The 22,925-nt window shown below is 39.6% G+C and overlaps 1 protein-coding gene across 1 annotated transcript; it reads right to left on the bottom strand.

Moving 5' to 3' along the window:
• Window positions 1-2,378: 2,378 nt before the first annotated feature.
• SRI (sorcin) lies at window positions 2,379-11,464 on the bottom strand (the record flags this gene model as incomplete). Its single annotated transcript, XM_080340082.1, has 8 exons — window positions 2,379-2,700; window positions 3,430-3,488; window positions 4,534-4,647; window positions 4,808-4,955; window positions 5,964-6,007; window positions 6,740-6,809; window positions 10,096-10,179; window positions 11,414-11,464. 8 exons carry the CDS (start codon window positions 11,462-11,464, stop codon window positions 2,674-2,676), a joined length of 597 nt encoding a protein of 198 aa, XP_080196208.1. The 3' UTR covers window positions 2,379-2,673.
• Window positions 11,465-22,925: the final 11,461 nt, after the last annotated feature.

Here is a 22,925-nt window from a genome sequence, read left to right as displayed (position 1 = left end):
CAGTAGCTGGCTGGTGTTAAAATTCAGTCTGGAGAAATAGAGACACACTTAAAGACTGTGTTATTTGTTCATTCATTGCTCGAGACAACTGTTCTGCCTTTTGCTGAAAAAACAAGGTAAAAAAACCCCCAAAAGACAAGTATGCAAGGCAAGCTAAACACATTTTTTAAGACAGGCTTTTATTTGTAGGCGCAATTTTACTCCCACATATTATTTCATAAATAATTCTCATTACTTACTGCATAACTTAATACCTGAATAGGAATGTGGAACTTCTGGGGGGGGTCTCAGATAATTTAGTAAGATACACTTATCTGTCTACAGGAATGTGTTATTCTTTGCTGCCTGGTATTTTCTTTCATTAGTAGTTTCCAGCCTCTGGTGGGTGGAGAATTGGAAGAGCAAAAGCGAAAGAAGAAATGCACATCGAGGTAAAACAGCTTAATAAGTGGAAGGAAAAAGAGATGTGTGAAAGTCATGCAAAGGCTGTCACCCACCCTCTCCCACCAGCAAACCAACCCAGTCCTCAGGCAACATCTGCTTTGGAGAGACTGACCCACCCAGGTCCTGAGCAGGACCTTTCGTGGTGTGAAATGTCCATTCATGTCAGCTGCCCCCACCATGTTCCCCTTCAGCCCACCCTCAGCCTTCTTGCTGGGGCCACAAAGTGAGCAGCAGGGAAGGGGCAGCTGCTGTGCAAGCACCACTCAGCGACAGCTAACAGCACCGGTCTTACCAGCACTGCTCTACTTGCACATCTAATGCACAGCACCCTATCGGCTGCTATAAAGGCAATTCTACCCCAGTCAATCCCAGAAACACAAACAAAAGTGTGAGAGAAATGTTGTCTGTGTAATAAGCATTTTGGTTAAGATGCATCATCCTTTGCAGGGTGAAATTAACAGTGTAAGGATGAATATTGTATTTATGCAAAATAGTCTAATCAAAACCCTACAGGGAGAATCACCTTTGCTTCATACTCTTACTAATTTCATCAGCTGTCAAAGTTTTGAACTATAGCACTGGCTGCTTCAGTCAGACAAACTGTTATGGACTTGAGTCATTTTGTTCTAAATGCTTTCTGTAGCATTCAGTGTCTGTTTCCCACCTTGTCATGCAACAGGACAGTGTACAATTATTAGAATATGGAAGTGTAATCATGTCTACACCAACTCCCTTCTGAAATGAAACCAGAAGTAATATCTAAAGGATTCTGAACTCAAGTAAAGTACTAGTTGCTTGTTTAAGTGAGACCAGCCAGCTTTGAGTTTATAGCTCAGAAACGAGAGACCTGGATTTTACAGTATTGTCAGAAAGTTAGGCTATCTTCAACCAAGATTTCTGCTCCAAGGATTATTTATGTTGTTTGTCTAGTGACGTATACACAGACATATAGTTTTGCTTTCATTCCTTAGTGCAAAGCCACCTCCCTTAAAGTGCTCTAGACTACTAATATAAGAAATGTACTCCTTTTAACATTCTTCTGGCATTCTTTGCACTTAAAAGGCCAGCAAAAGAACATCTATTACTCCTTCATGGCAGGTAGAAGTGACTAGCAACAATTTCATTAACTTATTTTTTTGGAAAAAATTTGAAGTACCTCCATCTAGTTGTGCTGCTCCCTCTTCCCACACAATGTCAATCTCTTCCCCTCCAAAAAAACCACCAACTCAACCAAAACCCCATGCCAAATCAAAAAGCCTTTGCTGTTTTTATTTCCATTACAAATTAGACCTTGTTTGTTTTTTTTTTCCTTAAAAAGTCTTGCCTTTCTGTATATACTTTTAAGTGAATTCTAGAGCATTGGTTATTACTGCTGTTATTACTGCTGAAATAGTGATCTGGCAAGAATTTTTTGAAGTGAGGCTTGGCCCTTGTAGGTTGGTTGGCAGACAGAGTTTCAAGGGCTGGAGACAAAAACATGAATTTACGCGCAACTGATACCTGGCAGCTTAGAAATTCATTGTTACAGAGAAAGTTAATGTAAAAACTGACACAGCGGAGTTTTCACATGTTTAAAATTTAGTGTTTTATATAGTGAAACAGAGTAAGAATCTTACTGGAACAAAAGCCCCCCTACACAAGAGCACCCTGCTAGAAGAGTTCTCTGCAATGTTTTGTTGTATCCCTGCTTATGACAAGTTCTAACAGGTCGTCTTCGCTGTGTGGCATCACAGATTCCTCTTGGAAACAGCTGGCTGTTAAAATCAGCAACTTAAACTGACCCATGTTCTAACAGACCAGTGTCAAATGACCATTCCAAAAGCTCTTTCAGTTTGTACATGTGTCTTATACTGTCAAAGACAATATGTATCATCTTACATGATGCACATGATGCTGTTTAAGACAGAAAAAGGTAAGCTGCACTCCAGAACTGGTTTTAGTGAATCATGGGAAAAAAGTGAACATATTACAGAAAAATTTATGATCTGCGTAATTTGAGTTACAGTGCATTGCAAGATTTTGAAAATAAAAACATCTTTAATAGTCACAGGTTGGAAGTAAAAATCGACAGTATAAGATTAGTTTATATTAATTGTCATAACTAAAAAAGTGCAAGTGTGTTCATAAAATATGCAAGTTCCAATATTGAGATGCACAATCACTGGAAGATTTGGCAAAACACAAACCGGAATGTTAATCACGATCACCCACAGCTTCCTTCCTTTTGATTTAGACGCTCATAACACACTGTATGAACTGAAACAAAAAAAAAGAATAACCACTTATTAGATGTATGGTAGAGACCAAGTTTTCACTTTTTCTCCTAAAATACCAATTGTCACTACCCTTTTTCTATAAACAAATTCAGTCCACAAACAACAAAGCTTTAAGGCTAAATATGAAAATTAGCTAACGGATAATTAAAACAAAGCATCTACGTAATAATAATAAGAAAAAAATCTCAGAAATACTTGAATCTACTCCTTTTCCTGCACAGATGTGGTTGGGAAGCCAGAACCTATAAGCCCGATGGAATGCTATTTGTGTCTGTCCACACCGCACCTCCCCAGCCTTTCCTAAGAAAAAATGCCTAACAAGCCTTTAAACAAAAAAACCAACCAAACAAAAACGAAAACAAAAATACCCCACAAACCAACCAACCTCCCCCCCGCCCCAACACAAACAAACACAAACCAAAAAAGTCACAGAAAGTGATGTTAGCAAGCGATGCAGCTTGATCTTCTTGAACCATGCTGGTAAGAATTACAGACAAAAACACACAACAACATTTTACAGAACTCTACAAAATACATGAAAACTTTTTGAGACAACACTCAAAAAAAGCCAGAAACTTTGTGCTCCCAGGTAACACCATAAGCATAAGGAACACAGATACAAACTCAGATCATTACTGTGTGTCTTCAGTTTTAAGTTTTTTTTAAGTTTTACCCTGTAACTTTAATTGATTCCTTAAAGTTCACTTACATCATCATACTGGAAGTTCACAAAACCTTGCTGAGATGTATCCCTTCTTCTAAAACATTCTGCAAAAATGCATTAAGAAAACAAAACAGAAACCAGGTAAGAATTATTAATGAATTCTTTTAAAATGCATTGTACTTTCATTAAATTCCCCAAGTCGTATGAATGAGAACTCATAAAGAACACTGCAATTCATTCCTCTTCTTTATTTTCATAGAATGGTCTGCATTGCAAAGGACCTTAAATATTACCTAGTTCCAAGCCCCCTGCCATGGCCAGGGATACCTTCCACTAGACCAGGTTGCTCAAAGCCCCATCCAGCCTGGCCTTGAACACTTCCAGGGGTGGGGCTTCCACAGCTTCTCTGGGCAGCCTGTTCCAGGGCCTCACCATCCTCATGGTAAAGAATTTCTTCCTCATCTCTAACCTCAATCTGCCCTCCTCAGTTTAAAGCCATTACCCTTGTCCTACCACTACATGCCCTTGTAAAAAGCTTCTCTCCATCTTTCCTGTAGGTCCCCCTTAGGTACTGAAAGGCATTACTTTACACTTACGTGTTACTGGAGCCTTCTCTTCTCCAGCCTGAACAACCCCAACTCTCTCAGCCTGTCCTCACAGGAGAGGTGCTCTAGCCCTTTGATCATCTTTGTGGCCTCCTCTGGACCCTCTCCAACGGGTCCATGTCCTTCTTATGTTGGGGACCCCAGAGGTGGACAGAGGACTCCAGGTGGGGCCTCACCAGAGTGGACAGGGACACCTCCCTCGACCTGCTGGTCACACTGATTTTGATGTATCCTTTTGATGTTGTATACTTATCATATACAACCCTTTATGTTCTGTTGATAAATACAATTTCCCCATTTTGATAACGTAACTCTTCTAGTCACTGGAATAAATGCTGCATTAGTTTTATTGCCATTTTTCAATAGGGATTTAAAAATATCATAATCTATAATTTTTCCAGTTCTACCTTTAAACTTCACTGAAAGAAACCTATTTTGTGTTATGTAGAAGTTAAAGTCGAACTTGAGATAGCTGAGTAATCAGATTTCATTAAATAAAAAAGTATTATGGGGATGATAGTAACAAGGCTATAATCCAGCATACCAGTGAGAGCTCTGAGTTTCACACAGCAGGCGATGTAATCATCAAATGTAATCTTCCCATGAGTGCTGTATCGCCTTGTGATTGCAGTCACTGCCTGCGGGCTTAGCCTAAATCCTATTTGAAAATAAAAAGTCTATACTGAAAAGACAGGTAAGCTAACAGAATCCAATACATTTTTAATCCTTATTATCATGTGTCAGTTACTGCAGGAGGGTAACTAATAATGGGAAATGCTATAAGTCAGCATCAGAAGCAAGGACATTTCACAACTTACCCATGTTCATCAAGGCTTTCTCCAGTTCTTGACGATCCACGGTACCACTTCTATCACTGTCAAAACTTACGAAGTGTTGCTTCCAGCCATTGACCACAGCCCAGAGTTCTTGAAACTCATTAAATCCCAGGGTGCCAGACATATCCCTCTAATTCTAAAGCTAAGAAAAATGTTCTTTAACTTGAAAAGAATGTGAAAAGCCCTCTCTTCAATGGAAATTTTTATTTTTATCATCTGTAGTTACAAAAACTACTTGAAGGTCAATATTTTACTACTATTAATATTTCCGGTAGAAAACTAACTAGAGCATCCTACAGCACGTCGGACATAACGCTACCGACCAAAGGTCAGAGAACTTGCTCTCCTTACTTCTTCTGAGTGAAAGTATTTGCCATTTGTGCATTTCACTTAGTTCACACACTTCTCTTTTACGTGCTGTAGTGTAACTGTTACCATTAAAATACATTTCCGAAATAAAAATAGATGCCAAATGAAAAACTACTTTAAGTTAGAATATCAGTTCTCTCACATTCTAAGCACTTTGTTCAGGGTGTGCTAACAGACCTTCCAGTTCCATTTCTGCTTTTTTCTTTTTAAACAGCAAAACATTTGAACGTGTCAATTAAAGTTTTGACTAAAAAGCTCCACAGATTCCAACCTTGCTCAGTATACCTAAGTCTTCCATAGGTCCTACTGCTGAAGGCCATATACCAATCTATTAGATATTCCAACCTGATCTTTTCAAGCAACAGGACTTACAGGGACTTATATTGCATTCAGCCTCTGTCGTACAAATCCTTAATTCATTAGGAAGGACTAGAATGTTGTCAACTTGAAAAGCAAAATGAGTGATTTGCAAAAAAAAGTCAATTCTGGGCTGCCAGACCTGACTCTTCACACATTCAATGGGGAAGCAATCCACCCAGCTCAGAGGGATACCACTTGGTCTAAAAAGATAAGTCATTGAGAGCCTCATTTATTAGAATTATCATTTTATCCTGTTAAAGGAGTAAGAATGGAATTTTGCAGTTCCCCAATCAAAATATTTGTCATGTAAGTGCTGAATGGGAAACACAAAGCATTTCCCAAATTTTCGGCACCCTCTCGTCTTTGCTTACATAATGCAGAAATGTTTACATTTCACAGTAAAGGATACATCCAGCATTGAAATCATGAGTCTGCAAGTCTCTAAGTTGAAAGCTGTTTAAATTAGAAAAAAGGAAAACTAAGTTATATTAAAATAATGATTTTCAGTTTCATCTAAACATAAAATTTTAAATAGCTTTTTATTATATACTGATAATATATTATAATGTATGAAATATTATATAGTTGCTTCCACTGTATACAGCCATACCATATTTTGATCCAAATAGGAGCTTTTAATCATTACTTGTTAGAAAAAGTGACAGCAGATAATCTGGAGGCAATTCAAGTTCTATTTAGAATTAATTTGCTCTTATCTCAATCCATAAAGGTTTGGGGTTTCAGTCAAAGTGGTCATTTATATTTCACCATAGACAGCACTTGAGCAAACCAGTTTTACTCACAGAAGCTTGATTTTGTAAACTGGACACTAGGTATACTGACAGGGGTCCTGCCACAGAATATCAGGGTCAATATCAAAGCTCAATTTAAAAACAAAGCACAACACCTTTTTAATAACTGGCTGTTCATTACAAAACAAAGCACTTCTCCAACTCCACAGCTCAGGAGTGGGGACCTAAGGAGGCTGAGAAGGGAAGTCCTACATGCACAGAATTGCATACATTTACATTTCCAAGTAGTCCATATGGAAAGTCCGTTTACCATGCAAATAAAAAAACTCTGCAGAAGGCACAGCTACAAGCATGTTCTAGTAGATGGCTGATGAATTAGTATGCTTTAGCATTGGAATTTTTTTTTGTTGGTTTATTTAAATCATTAACTTACGTTTATATGCTCCTGCAATCCCTGACTGGGTGAGACATCTCTGTAGCTCATCAGCATCTATTTGTCCATCCTTTCGATAACAGAAGATGTATCAGCTATTGTTTTAATTCCCCCTCCCAGGCTGGTTATTCCCAGTACCCACTCCCTTTTCAGTGGCATTATATTAGTTACCCTTTCAAAAAACAACTGATTACCTGTCTGCTACATGAAAGAAACTGCCTTTTACAACACCCCTTTAATGATGTTTCTTTAGTTGATAATTTTGCAATATGCATTTGCCTTCCCACCTAGTGATGTACTAAAAAATGAAAAGGATTGGCAGGTTTGCTCTAAACTTAAAAAAAACCCAAACCAACAACCTCATCAAATATTGGTAGCATATAGTTCAGAGCCAGCTGCATAGAAACCAAGGCACAAAATTTTGAACAGAAAGACAGCTTTCCTTAAAGTACTCATTTTAACTTAACGGGTATTGTAGTAACTTTAGATTATAAGTTTATGATCTCACTGCTACAGTAGGAAACCTGGAATCCAGATCATGCATACACTCTTCTCAAGACAGCCTTAAGACTTAGAAATCTAAAAAAATATATGGGGTTTTTTTGGAGAATAGTAAGTTGTTAGCAAAACAACAACAAGCAGAAAGCAAAGAACTTTTAAAGAAAACCAAAACAAATCCAGAAAAGATATCTATCTGCACGGTTTAGAAAATGACTTGCTTTCAACACGTCCTGCTCAGGGCCAAATAGAGAAAACAATGGCCAATACATGGAAAAATGGAAAACAATGACCAGTCAAGTGTAGCTGGAATTCTACGTCATGTTCCTCACACACCCAACATGAAGTTCAGTTCAGAGTCTGAGTGTAATTTAACCTCATTCAAGGATGGAACATTGTATCTGTAGATACAAAAAATGTGACTTTTGTAAAGCAATTAATAGAGAATGAGAGTTGCTTCATATTTGAACAAACTTATTTGCTGCAGCATTTTCCTACTGTTTTTAACTCCAGTAAGTATATGCTACTAAATGGCATGAAGGGAATGGCAGAGCCAGGTAACTTGCAGAAATGAAGTACCATTATTTGTAGGACAAATAGCAGCTAATATGTTAAATGATATTTGACAAGATCTGAAAAAAAGAGTAACGATGTTTTGATTCTATGTAAAATTAATGGCAGCTAAACCTAAAATTGCTTCAAATCTACTCCATCTGTCTAACTATATAGATGTGTTAAAAACTTCAAATTCACAGGAAAAAAATATATATTTGAAATAGTCATGCATATTAAGCAGCAAATCTCTTCAAAGCCCTTTTGCCTTTTAAAAGGCACAAAGGCAGGATCTGTATAAGTTTAAAATAGGCAGGAAGACAGAAAAGCATGATTTGTAATCATGGTTAGCATTACCAAAAAGATGGGCTTTTTTTTTCCAGTAGAACTTAAGCAGTTAAACTAGACAAGTCATAGGGGCTTTGCAAACAGACTAAAAATAAAGAAAGTTATTACTTCCTAAAAAGACAGACTCAATTAATTGAATAAAGACTTGAAACAATATTTTTACTTTCTGTTGTAAATAATGGAAACTAATTCCCCAAATCTAAGACAAGATCTCTGTTGTAAACTACCTCAAAGAAAGCAGAGAGACAACATTACGTACTATACAGGCATAAAACCAACACAGAGAGCAGCAAGCCATAACCGAAAACTTTACTAGTTCTACAATAAGTACTTATGGAAAACTGTGAGATGTGGCTTTTTACAGACTTGCACAGATGGCTGTAAAAGCAACTGATAATTTATCTGTTTCATTTCACTGTCTCCTTACAGGGTTTTTACTTCTACACAGCTACTAGTCTCTGAAACTGACTCTTCTAATTCCAAAGATAACATTTCAAAAGCTTCCCAGTTTATTTCAACAAGGAATGATTTCTACAAATAGAAAGCATTTAAGAGTACTAACTTAATTACTCTTAAGCGCTAACTTGATCATACCCACTAGCTCACTGGTCCTCCAGCTTTCTGTAACCACACCTCACCAGAGTGGCCTGGGGACAGTCTATGCTTTGCTGAGGTCCAGCTCCTGCCACCTCTTCTCCATAGCGCTGCATCATTTTTGCTGTTACTTCCCTTTCTCTTTACACTGTGAACTTCCTCTTTTCTCCAGTATCAGCTACCAGCTCCACTTCTGGTTCCTGGCACACCCAGGTGGCTCCTGGATGCAGAGGCATCTCAGCTGGCAGGCACACTGTCAGCATCTTCAGCAGTTCTTAGCTTGGGCTCCACCTTACAAGAGGCCTGCCTCACTCAATATAGATCATTCCACTCTTCTCCTTTCCTACAACAACACATGGCCTACATATTTTCATAAGCAATGTTCAACAAGTAATATATAGACTGTAAGATACATTATTAATTCAAAAGAATAACACAGAGAACAAAAAGAACTCAAATTACAGTCTTAAAATAGGATCTTTAACATCTGCTAAATTCAAACTTTAATGTTGTGGTTATGTCTACCCATGGATAACAGATCCAGGAACAGAGTTTTAGATTTGCACACACCTTAGAAGTGTGCAATAAATAGCTACGGATATGGCCAACAAAGACAGAACTTCAGCTCAATAAACCTACTTATCTGCTCTTAAACTTTGTAATACAGTTCAAGAACTACTTATTTCCAGTAACATCCATAATCCTACAAAACCAATATGTGTCACAGAATTACAGCAAAGAAATTAAAAATGCAGTGCAGAATAATAGGCCTAAATCAAAGTTGTGGATGGCTCTGAAAGAATAATCACTCTATCCTACCAGGAAACCTAGATACTGGCATAACTCAAGTCTGTTTTTCAATTTGTGAGCCTGTTCATATCACGTAATGATCTCTTATTAGCATTTCCTGCTTTTAGCCAGGCCATCTCCACAGCCCATGCTTTCCATTGTTTCCTGAAGCTGACAGCATCCCCCAACGCAAGAGCGGGGCCACAATTCAGTTACATGTCATGCAACTATATAGTCCCTGTATATACTTATATAGTAAATATAGCGTGTACATGCATACACCTGTGTTTATATATGTATGCATTTACACACACACATACTATAAAGAAACTAACAGCATTATTTAAACTATAGTTACTGTGAGTATATAGCTATATGGTATAGTTATACAGCTTCATATAGCAGATAGACTAAGTAAAACCATTCCGGTTCTTGTTTGTTTTTTAAAAAGAAACTTGAAATAACAGCTTTCCTCACTGCAAGTATTAGGCATTCCTCTTTCCAAAAACTAATGCGGAAATTATTCCCCAGAAAAAAAATAAATCCAAGAAATAAACAACACTTTTTAAGTTTACCTGCCCTGCTACTGCAGCAAAATAACCATATAAAGGATCCTGAGCTTGTCCAGGGAATGCTGGTCCTCCCGGAGCTCCTCCATACTTCAGAAATTAAGAAGAAAATTAATTTTAAATAAATGATTCCGTTAACTTTTACGAAAATGCAGTGTTTGTACTTAAGAATCAACTTGTGATTTATACACACAACATGCAAAAGGGTCAAACCAACCAAAAAAGAAATTACTTAAAAAAAAAAAAAAAAAAAGAGAGACAACCTTTATTAGAATTTAAGCAGATCAGTGTGAACCCTGGCACAGGGGCAATCCACTGATCTAGATGCAGGATGGTGTATCACATCAAGGCTGAATTTTAGTCTACTACTAGCAGATAATGAGGTACTGAAGATAAGACTACTAAGGCACTGCAGATTTTTCTTTCCACTTGGAAAGAGTTGAGCAAGACTTCTCTAGGGAAAATATTTGGAAGAACATGCATGAAGCATGGGATTTTTTCAAGAAAACATATTCTTAACGGAAAACCATGGAACGATAGAAGTGAAATCTGTTTGACTGAGGTGAACCAATAATCTGTGTAACGGCGTCTATACCTATCTTTCGTCACGGGAAGAATATCACTTTCTCAGACACGGGCAGAAGTTGCCCTTGCCCTTCGAAGCCGCTGAGCTCGTTACCCGCCCCAAGAACGGAAGACAGCTTCACACCAGGTGTGAGTCACAGGACCGCGCTCCGGGGACCGGCTCGGGGAGCGACGGCCGCAGCGCTGACCCCCGCCCGCCGCAGCACCCGCTCAGGGGCAGCTGCCGCCTCCCCGCTCCCTCCTCCCGCGGGCGGAGCCCCCAGCCGCCCCGGCCCGGCCCCAGCAGCACCTCCCGCGGTGGGTAGGGCCGGGCGGCGCCCTGCCGGACGCGGTTCCCTTCCCTTCCCCCGCGGGCCGCAATGCCGCCGCCCTCACGCCCAGCCTTGCGAAGCGTTCCCCGCCTCAGGGACCCCGCGAAGCCACCCGTCTCCGCCGACGGGCGAGGGCCGCGCCCCCAGCTCCGCCGGACGCCCCGCGGCCGGGCAGGGCCAGAGCCGGCCGGCAGAGGGCCGAGGCCGGAGCCCCTCACCGCGGGCGGGGCGGCCCGGAGAGCGCCTCATGTCCCCGGCAGTGAGCGGGGAGGTGGGGAAGGCAAGGAAGGGGCTGCCGCGTCCCAGGCGTCATCGCCCCCCCTCAGCCAGGCTGCCCCGCCGTCGTGGCGGCTGCGAGCCCAGGCTCAGCGCGGCCGCGCCCCGCCAGCCCCCGCTGCCAGGGCTCAGCGCCGCCAGCCCCCGCTCACCCCTCCCTGATAGAAACCGCCGCCGGGTACCGGCTGCCCTGGAAACGCCATCTTCCGCTGGCACCTGCCCCTGCCGGTCCGGCCGCTCCCTGGCGCAACCACTCGAACAGGAAGGAGGGACCGGGACGGACCGCGGGCTCCGGAAAGGGCTGGGGTTGGAAACGCTGCCACGCGTCCAAGGCAAGCGGCTGCCTCCAGCTACTGGGACGGCCGGACAGGGCAAAACGGTGCCGTCGGGAGGGGAGGAACCATGCCCTTCGAACCCTCCGCAGCCCCCCATACGATGGTACAGGCCGCCAGCGCGGAGGCAGCTCTTGCTCCCCGCAGTAACTGGGCGGCGCTGCGCTGCGCTGCCAAAGGGCCCGCCCGTACCGGTTTGTGTCTGTGGATCACGTGTGTCACGAAACGCATCGCTATGTTAAACGTGTCGTCCTCTTCCTATTTTGGTGGTGCAGCTTTCTTTTGTGGAAGTTCTGAATACCTGTTGTCTGTCTCAAAGACGGAGAAAATAGATAAGCCGTGCAATTTTTCTCTTGGGTTTGTAGGTCAAAATTCTTGTGGAGCAGGAACGAGGGGGAAGTGCCAGTGTCCTGGAGTTACGAAAGCTCTTTCATGCCGGGTCCTAGCAGCAGTGCTCAACCTGGGGCCGCTCCGGTTTTGGAAATAAGCTGGAGCAGTCTCGGCTCTGATTTAATAGGCTGGAGGAACCCAGGAGTACAGGCTGCCATTTAGTCCCACTGGCTTTTAGAACAGAATAATAGAATCGTTTAAGTTGGAAAATACCTTTGATATAATGAAGTCCAGTGGTTAACCTGTCACTGCCAACTAGCACTTCATTTGCTTCAGTAGCCCGGGAAGCAATGATGGCTGGAGTGGCCACAGCTTGGTCTCAGCTAGACTGTTATTTGCAAAGTATTAAACTTCCTCATGTTGAGAGGTATTTAATCAAGTTGCAAGAGTATGAGAAATTATTTGTGAGAGTCTGTATGACTGAAACAAATCTACTGATGGACACCTCTCAGGGTAAATGGTCTACTGTCAGAAATTTGAAAGGATAACATTTTATTTTCTGTTTGTTAGCATAACTTCTGCAGAACTTTATGTGTAGGACCTTACTAATTTATCACACTAATTTGTAGTAAACTTTCCAGTAAGAGTACGTCACCCTTCTGAATTTCCAAGACATCTGGTAATCAGGGCTTTTGCACAATATCTTTATAGCATATATTTTTATTATTTCAGCACCAGTTACACTCATGTTGTTAGCAGTAGCCAGTAACATGAACAAAAGTACTGTGGTGTTCTGTGAAATTTAATGAAATGAATTTAATGAAAGAAACAATTATTTAATACCTTCATCACACAGGACAGTGTATATGAAGTCCATCTTTTCAGGGCAGCTGAGAAACGAAGTAGTGCATCTGGCTAGATTTTCAGCTTCAGAAGTACCCATCTCAGAAGAGCATTTGAACAAGCATCTGTTGGTATCAAATTGTGCAGTGGTCAAATAGTTTTATTTACCAGACTCAGTCACGTGCAGTGTAGGTGGTTGGAGGCACTGTGGTGAACGTTGTTAGAGTACATATATTAACGTCTGGGCAAGAAGCCTTCCTAACTAAAATAAGTTATAGGTACAGTGATAAAAGCATTAAAGGCTGGAAAGATTTAAAATAACTGAATATAACTGATAAGATATGAATATAACTGATAAGATATGAAAATTTTGCTGATAAACAAAATGTCAAATAGTATATATGGCAAATAGCTTCAAGATAATAGGAAGGAATTTTTAACTGCATTAGTGAGAAAAAAACCTGATAAGATTCAAACCAGTTGGTAAATGAAGATACTAAAACTGTGTAACTGTAGCTGTGTAGAAAAGGTAGATGTATTTAATAAGATTGGGGGTTTTCTGTACTTGAGCTCAGCATAAATACCTACCGTGTTTCCCTGAAAATAAGACAGGGTCATATATTAATTTTTGCTCCAAAACTTATTGCTTTTTTATATGTATAGCTGCCTGGACACTATTGAAATTGACTTTTAAAATGAACTGTAACTAGGACTTATTTTTGGACTAAGGCTTTTTTTTTGGACTAGGACTTATATTTCAAGCATTCTGAAAAATCATGCTAGGGCTTATTTTTGGGGTAGGTCTTATTTTGGGGAAAACAGGGTAGTCATCCTCCATTTGCAGTGCTTCTACTGAGACTACTGGTAATGAAGACTGCACTTAGTAGTTAATATTTGCAAGATTATTTAAATTCAACCACAAATAAGCAAAAGAGCTAGGAGACAGATATAACAAAATAATGTATTTTATATGGTTTGCTGGGTAGGTGCACTGGTGCCTTTCTTTTTTATTCAGTGTTTATCTGAGGAAAAGGAAGGCTGCAAAGGAAGGCTGTTTAAGGAGATTAACAAGTACATATCTGCCTTCTGAAGGGCTACTGAGCTGTGATAAACTTTTAAGTTACAATAAGATGATAGCATTAGAAATACACCAGTAAGAAACCTGTGTAGAATAACTAACTACTGATTTTGCAGATCTCAAAGAATACGTGATCCCTGTAGTGGGAAGACTGAAGTCAAGCAGCACAGAATGCCAGTCCTATTGCCTGTATTTGAGATAATTCAGCATATTTTTCCCAACTCTGACATGACTTGCACATGATGTGGGAATGCAGCCACCCTGAGCCGTTCCCAGCTGGTGCAGCGGCTGGAAGCTTGGTGACAACGTGCTGAGCTGTCACACTGCCCTGGTGGAGCTGGGTGTGGACTCTGTCCTTTCCAGAACTGCAATAAAGAAGCTAGGGAGGTGACAGGGAATAAAATGTAAAGTTCAAATTTCCTGAAGTGTTTGCTTAGCACATCTGAGGGAACAAAAACTTTAGAACAAGCATATTACTTAAGGAGGGATGAAAAATAATCTCCTTACACTTTTAATTGCCATAACTTGAGAAGAGCCATAAATTCAAACAGTGAAAGGTAAATATAATACAGACCAGAAGTCCTTAATGCAATGCCTCACTCACTGCCCAGGATAAATAGCACTCCACTGTTCTGTTGCATTTTCTTCTCTTTGACACCACCCTCTCTTTTCCTATTTACTGCACATTATTTATAATCAGCTCTGTAGCCAATTATTTCGCACAAAAATTTTTTGTAATAGCAAAGTTTTATGTTGGAATCATCAAATAATGTTCTTGCAAAGACAGGAGACAGGAGAAAGGCATTTCTGTGACTTTAAAGGTAGAGTATGGAGGTTAAAAGTTTCTATAAATTTTGTTTTTCTAGTTTGAGCTACTTGAATTTTCTCCAACCCAATATGACTTCCAGACTTGTTTTTTCATCCCAGCTCCAACCTCTTTAACAGATGTTTCAGTGGTCACCAACTTCCTTACTCTGTGCTCCTTCCCTTCTTTGTTTCCTCTGTGTTCAGCATTGTGGGATTTTTTCAGCACTCACTGGGCATCAGCAAGAGTATCACTGAACACCTAAGACAAGATAATCTCAATTGTGGATGGTGAAACAGTGAGGTTATTATTGAGGTATTTGAGGCTAACAATCAGCTTTTTTATTCAATACAGTACAGTAACACAACTTGCCACATTTATTTCATTATAAATATAGTAATTATATATATATGTACATATATCAGTTTGTGCTATATATATTCCCCAGGCATAAGATCTTTACTGAATTAAAGATAAAATATAGATTTTCAGTAGCTACATTAATTTCTAAGATCTCGCAGCTTGCAGTCAAATGGTTCCCAGATCATCTTTAACTAAAGTTGTAATTACATTATAAAGGTATATCTGAAGATAACAGTGATACGTGCCTGTGACTTGGAAAAGGTATTTACAGTTCTGCTTGCTTTGCATATCACTTTACCACTGATTTTTATTCCTTTACCATGTACCTTATTTCAAAACCTTCAGTACTGAAAACTTGGGTAATATTAAACAGATTGTTGAGAACAGGAGCAAGTCATGCAAACTCCTTTAATCCTTTGGTTGAATATGGGGTCAGGATCCAGGGTTGCACTGTTTTTGCCAGATAGAAGCAAGAGTATGAAAATGGGCCGCATATAAATGGTTGCAACACAGAATAAGTTCAGCAATAAGGCATCTGATTCCCTCTGTACATCACTTCTAAAAATTGTATTTGTCAATATATATGTTCTGATATGGTCATATGTGATCAGAATATATATGCTGCTACTTTACCTTTGGGTAGGGTGGGACTCAGCTGCACTGGTTGGAAGATAAGCATTACCTTGTGAAACTCGCAGTTGCAGATGAGTAGAAAGTGCTGCAAAGCTTGATTCTTCTGAAACAAGGTTGTGGGTATCCATCTACAAGAGGGTATTCCTGGTTCCACCTGCTATTTTCTGAGTGATTTCTTTAAATCCTGTCTCTATCTAATGAAAAATGGACAAATAATCTAGGAGGCCAAGCCTGAAATGCAGAATCTGTGGGATAAAGAAAAAGTTCCTACTTGTTTGTTCTCTCAATTAAGTTTTTTGTCACAGTTGCTTTGTTTTAAAACGTCAACTGAAGGATGTTCTTTATGAAATTCCCCTGAACTAGGAATTTACAGCACTAACTTGGGTAGCGTAAAACTAATATTTGCCACTTTATAGGTGAAACCTCTAAGCATTAGGGCTTTCGTCCTGAGCTCAGTTTTGGCAAGTGATCCTGTTGGAGGATTTAGGAATTATGCTCTTCTTGAGTACCAAGACAGTGGTAGGTGGGAAATAAACTCGTAGCTGGTTGGTCAGCCATGGGGCAGTACTTGTGGGCAGGGAACGAGCATGTAGAACACCGTAATGGCATTTCAGGTGTCTACATTCTGTGATTGTCAACCATTAGGTGCCCGATGTCCATTTGGGCTCTCAATCTTATCTCCTAGGTTTCTAGAGAATCTAGGCAGATAGCATTTATTCTCTCCGTGTCTCGTGCTTGAACTGCATTGACGCCACTGCAGCACTACCAGAATTCATCTTCGTTTGCTGATCTGTAATTTCCATAATTGATGAGACTGGCAGGATTACTGGGGAAATATCTTGGGCTAGTTTGTATGTGACTCACTCAGTAGCATGCAAATAATTGACTCGAGGAAAAGAAAGGTTTTTTTCTATTTCCTTGTTCAAGTGCCCCACTACCACAAACGATGCAATGGAGTTTCTAGCATTCGGGGAAATCACAAATTTCACATACTTGGAGTGAAAGAGACGTGCCACACCCTGCGGAGAAAAATCACTTCCCTGATGATGATGTCTCCTCTTGGTGCCTGTTTTGGTTGCTGTTTATGTCACTGTGTGGGCTGTGTGTTGAAAACTCCTCAAATGTTGCAACACACATCTCCACGTGGCCAACATGAGATGTATTTGCAGTTCCTGTCACAAAATTTTGTCATACTTGAGTACGCTCTTAAAGCAATACCAGTGAACACAAAATTTCTTCTTCTGGCTGTGGCTTTTGTAAATATTTTTTGTCACATGTAGAGGCCATGCTGGTTCCCTTGTTCCTCATATTAGTTTTTTTCACTCCTTTGTTTTGTTTCTTGCAATCTTTCTGAGTTGCTAAAGATCAATGGAATCAGCCTATTGCTGTCCCAAGAAGTGCCCACCAGATGTCACACTGGTACTTCTGAGAAGGGCACATCAGCCCTTGCTTGAAGACTTTCTAACCTATACCAGGTTTTTACCATATAAAAATATAATCTCTGCCAAAGGTAGAAATGCAACCCACCTAGACAAGCATCAGCTTCCTGCTGCAGGAGCAGCTCCTTGGGTCTCAGTGTAATTTCTAAAATTAGCTATAAGTCTGCCACTTGAAAGTATTCTGTTTTGTCATATTTTATATGAACTAGCTGACAGGGAACATTTCTCTTCCTTATTTTGGGGTAACATTATGTGATATAGGAATAATCTTTTTGTCCACTTGGAAAGAGTGAGGACTATTTGCACAGGAGGTCACCATTAGTCAAATGAAGTTGGTAATCATTAGCCAGCTACATATAATGATGTATCAAAACATATTCATATTTGATGCATTGAGCTCCAGGACATGATACTGTGGCTATCAGGATAGCTGATGCTATACAGATTGTTCTTATTTCGGGTGTGTCAAATGTCTTGTACACTTTTTTCTGGTCATATTGATGCTTCTTTCTTGTCCACTTCTTTTATAGCTGAATACTTTCATGCTTTTTAATATGTACATTATAGGTCATTCTTTATTCTTATAGTAAAATGTTTAGAATTTTCAAGAAAATAAAATAAGGTTCTATATCACCTCTTAGTAAAAACATCCACATGTGTAGTTTGAAACTGTGCATAGGGCTTATGAGAGAGCAAAGGGGTAAAGAGACCAGATGTGCTGTCAGTTGCTGTACTCTGTGCTTCAAAAAGTTTAGGGCTCTCTACTTTAAAAAAGCTACAAAACTTTATCTTTTTGCTGTTCTGCTAACTGTACATTGTCATTAAGAACAATACATATTTTTACATAATCTACCTGCTCTGGGAATCTTTACAGATGCTAATAATCTCTTGCTGTTTTGCATTTCTGTTGTGCATATTTGACATGTTGCATCCAGGAATGAACTGGCCTCGAGCTAAGAGCACTCTTCAAGTTTATGCTAAATCTTTCTGATTCCCTTTGAATTTTACCTAAGCAAAAACGTAGAGCAATCGGTTGGTGGCAGCAAACACTTGAAAAAAAGGCTCTTTGAAGTTGGAGCTGCTCTCAGGTGTGAGAGCCCAGTCTTGGCAGTGTATGCCCATGGGGGGCTCCCATGGTTGGCTAAAGCCCTTGTGAAGCCGACAAAGCTGTGGATAAGCACAGTCATCTACACACTCTTCTGGATTAGGGTGTTTATATAACCCTCTAATGATGTTTCCATCCTTTTCCCTTTCTACTTTCATCCACACATTTGATGTCTTCATTTCTGGTGTTTTTCATCACTTTATTAGCTAATATCATGGATGGTTTTCTGAGGGTTTAGCTTAAGCATAATATGTCCAAATCTGATACAACAAAGCATTGTCAGCCTATCACATGTATATTTCACATACATACTTCACAAAATTGATCAAAACTATTGTCCTCATCATGTTCTAGAGTGGAGGCTGATGAAAATATTACAGACTGGGGAAAAACCCCTAAAAAGAAAACCCCAAATATATTCAGGGCAGAACCAACTCCATAGTAGTTCTGACATGTAAGATGGTTATATAATAGCTCCTGACCATCATTATCTTGGATTTAAGGATCCCCAGTTCTTCACTGGTAATGGACACATTGAGTGATATCTCCATAGTCCTATTTTGCACAGGAACTTACGATGATACAAAGACTGAATCAGTGATCAGTCTTGTGAAACTCTGCTGAAAACCTGCTGGGGAGAGGAGGTCACAGATATCTATCTTCATGCTTGTAGAAGTGGCTGGGATTTCCTGTCTAAGAAGTAAACAAGTCTGCTCCCTCTGGAGAATTATTTTCCCTAAGAAGTGAGTGGGGGAAGAGGGAGTTAGAGAATGAGTATAGATTAAGTGGTTTATTTTGTTTCCCTCATGAACTCTGTTAATAAAACTAGTCAGAAAGCAGTTCTCTGCAAATACTGCCCTCTTTCTCTGTGGAATATAAAATGGAGGCCTGTTAAGGGATATAATTGTCCTGGTTGAAAGATCTGATTTTAAATGTTGTCTTCAACGTAGATATACATTAGGTGTGAGTACTTTGTACCCAAAGAGAGGGACTGGATTTTCTTTTGATGCAGGAGTCAAGGTGTCAACAGTGGTCAGATGCCTCTGATTCTATCTACCTTTGAACACTTCTCTACCTTTTCACCTCCTTGTAAACAGGATTTTTATTTTATCTTATTTTTTATTATATTTTTACCCTTTGGGTCTTTTCAGTTATTTAATTTGTAAAATATTTAGGTAAAACTTCCATAACTCAAATAATTACAGCATGAATATTCAGAATAAGTAATCTCATTTAAACATTTATTACATCCAAGGCTGGGATTTAAGGCATGTTCACAGAGTTCATTAGTACTGCACCCAGTTCTTGCACTGTGTTGCCTTTTTAGCTTGCTTCTTCTGCCGTAGATAACAGATTGAATTTAATTAGTTTATTTTATTATTAGGTATTTTCCAAAAACTAAACAACCCTACTTAGGAAGCTGTTGTTGCTGTATTTTCCACTAAATTTATTTTTACTGTTTTTCCTGGCACATCTCTGACAGAAACAGTGTTTGGACTGATCACTGAAACTTCTCTCCAGATAGCTAAGGGGAAAATCCATGGCTCTTTATTTACACACACTCTGTGCTTGTGCTAGAGTGACCTACTTAAGAAACTCCTCACTTTTTTTTCTTGTAACCATGTGGGGAAAGAAGCAGGTGATGAAACAGCATGATCGTTTTTTCATTTGTCTGTTTTCAGGAACTCTCAGAAGAATACACACAAGGTATGCATGTAAACACAATTATTCCCGCATTTTAAAGAATAAACCTGCATTTTGTGATGCAGTGTAACCTTCTGCATTACACAGGCAATTAACATTTCATGTGATGCTGGTTTCCCTATGCTAAACTCAGGGACTTAGACTTGACTAAAACATCCACACCAGCATCCACATTTGATCTAATATTTTGCAAGAGACAGTGAGTCCACCCATGCTAAAGAATACTCACCTAATAACACAAGGATAGTTATTGTCACTGGTTTTGTCTTCAATGCACAACCAGAAGGTTTGTAATCTAAACTTGTGTGGCTTTAACTCCCAAGCATTTTTGTTGTATCTTTCTCATGCTGGGATAACGACGTGTAATACTGTTGCTTGTCTCTCTGACGGTTCTAATATTTCTCCTAACCGAAGCATTTAAAGCTTATTAGTCTTCATGTTCTTTTCTTTGGAAAGAGAAATTGTAATGGAGCCATATATTTCCTTATGTTTATTCTTTGAAAGTAAGTGCAACAGCAGCAAATGTCAAATACCGAAACCTGGGAAGAACTGAACAAGTTTCTTTGCTCTCAGCCTCTGGGTAGAGTGCTTTACATAGTGTTTCAGCTTTAAACCAAGTCAAAGCTGCCTAAGTACACATGTGGTTTTATCTGAAGCATATGGGATACTCCTTGTGTACTTCTCTCACACCTACTGCTGTTAAACAATCCCACAGTTGCATGTTTATATACCTTGTATTTTGTTCTGCTGTTGTATAAAAGAGATGAGCTGCTTTTTACCACTTTGCCACTTACTGAAATTTCCTTACTTATGCTGCTTACTTAGGAAATTTCATCATGAGGATAATGACCTGGGTATGTTTTATTGCATTCACCTGTGGTTTTTTTAATTTTGTTTGTTTGTTTGTTTGTTTGTTTGTTTTTTCCAGAATGAAAGAATTAAATTCCTGTAGTCAGTAAATGTAAGGAATATTTCCATATTCTTACACCAGTTTTGGTGTAATGTACTTTCCTCTACAGTCTTCATTGTCCTTTTCATGATGTGAAACCATACAGAACTGCTGCTCTCTGCAACAGTTGTGCAACTTCCCTTCCCTGTACCTCTGAAAATCACAAGACCACATTAGATCTTTCTTCCATCCTCCCTTTCCTATTCCCCTAGCATATTTGAACATGGTTCACAACCCTTTCTAGTAGGTCCCCTGTGAATGGTTTTCAGCTGGTGCTTTCCAGGCTACAGCTCCTTGGGCTGCAACTGTGGCATGAAGCCTTTGTTCATCTACCATGGCCTTCTGCAGGGCTGGATTCAATGGTGCTGTGGCTGAAACTACACCATTCATTGAATCCCTTCCATGTGTTTCTGTCCTCATTGCTCATAAGGATTTCCTGGGTAATGTGGCTATAAAATTGTAATCCTGCAGGTAATGTACTAGCTGTTTTCATAATGTTCTTAACAAGTTTTTATTAGCATTTGGGTTTTTTGTGTGAAATTATGTCCCAGTTTGAGATTATTCACAGTGATGACTTTTTAATTTTTTTTTTACTTTATTTAGGTTTTTTAATTTTAAAATTTAATAAGTTGTAGTTGGAAATACCTTGAATCTTTCAGTGTCATAATCAAGAGACTTCAGTGTGTGGTTGTATTTCCACATATGCAGTAGGACCAATGTGATTTATATATCTCCATAAATATATATAAATATATAGATAAAAATATAACACTTTTTCTTCTTTCACCTGAGCTTCTTCCCTGGGGTAAAATATATGTTCCATAAGTAGCCCCTATTCTCAACACTTCAGATAAGTCATGGAAAACTTAAATTATATTGGCTAAATACTACAGTTAAAAAACTCAGGGTATCTATATGTATTATTATATATATTGAAGTGTGGGTAATCAGCTGTCAAAATCATTTGCCAGAAGTTGTGGTGAGTTTTCTAATGTTTAGATCAAGTTCAGCAGTTCTTTCAGAATATCTTTAATTCAGGAGTTTTCAGGCCATTTTAATGGATTACCTGCCAGCAATAACAAATGGTAACTAGGATAAACTGCATGTTGTCAGGAAGCTTAAACTTTACAGAAATCTGCATTGCTGTTGGAAAATTTGTAGAGGTCTGTGAACCAAAAAATATGACAACTCCTGATAATTCAGAAAGGAATTAATTCAGGCAGTGTCTACAGCCTGTGTTCTGCAGGAAGAGAGAATAGCTAATCACAAGGTTGCCTTCTGGCTCTCTAATCTGTAAAGCTCCTTGTAATTAGAGAACTATCCTCAGCTTCAGGAAATCTGTGTCCAATTCCTCTCCTTGCCTCTCACTTCCTATGTGATATTGCATGAGTCACTGACACAGAGATCATTAAACAAACTTGGGATATGTCTGTGATGACAGTTAAGTGTGAATCTGAGTGTCAGCTTCTTTGTAAAAGACAGGGAAGACTTAGCTTTGCCAGGAAACATGGGTGTTTGTTTGTTTGAAGAATTGATGCTAGAAGGTATTCAGTGATTCAAGGCATTCAGTGATGCTTGGCTATTTGGTATTGTCCCCAAAGTCAGCATGTGCCTGCACAAGCCCCTTTACCCTTCTCAGACCTCTGTAACTGGACAGGAGATATCCCTCAGGCCCCAACAAGACTGACAGTCTTGTTGGATTTATTTATCTCAACAATGCTAGGCAGGCTTGATAGTAAAACAAGAATGGAGTTTCTGCAGTGTGACTGGAGGTTTGGCCTTTAGACCAATCTAATTAAAAATGGGATTTGATTTCCAGTCTTATGGAATTGGAAAACAGAAGGCACAAGCAAAACAAACAAACTATAATTCTGTATGTATTGAACATAATTCTCTGTATATACTTCTGCACCCATCCCCTCTGATTGCCTGGGATGGTTCTGAGGGAGGGGGACACCATGGCTGTCCTGTCCCAGGGCTCCCACAGCTCTGGTTCATCACTAGCCAAATGGGGAGGAGGAAGCTGCCCCATCCTTCCTTCCTCCCAGGGACTACCCCTTCAGCCACCTCCTCGGGTTCTGCT

Source organism: Nesoenas mayeri, assembly GCF_963082525.1.
Source record: "Nesoenas mayeri genome assembly, chromosome: 2".
Lineage (NCBI taxonomy): Eukaryota > Metazoa > Chordata > Aves > Columbiformes > Columbidae > Nesoenas > Nesoenas mayeri.
Note: the sequence above shows the minus strand (reverse complement) of the source record. Positions and strands in the feature narration are given on the sequence as shown.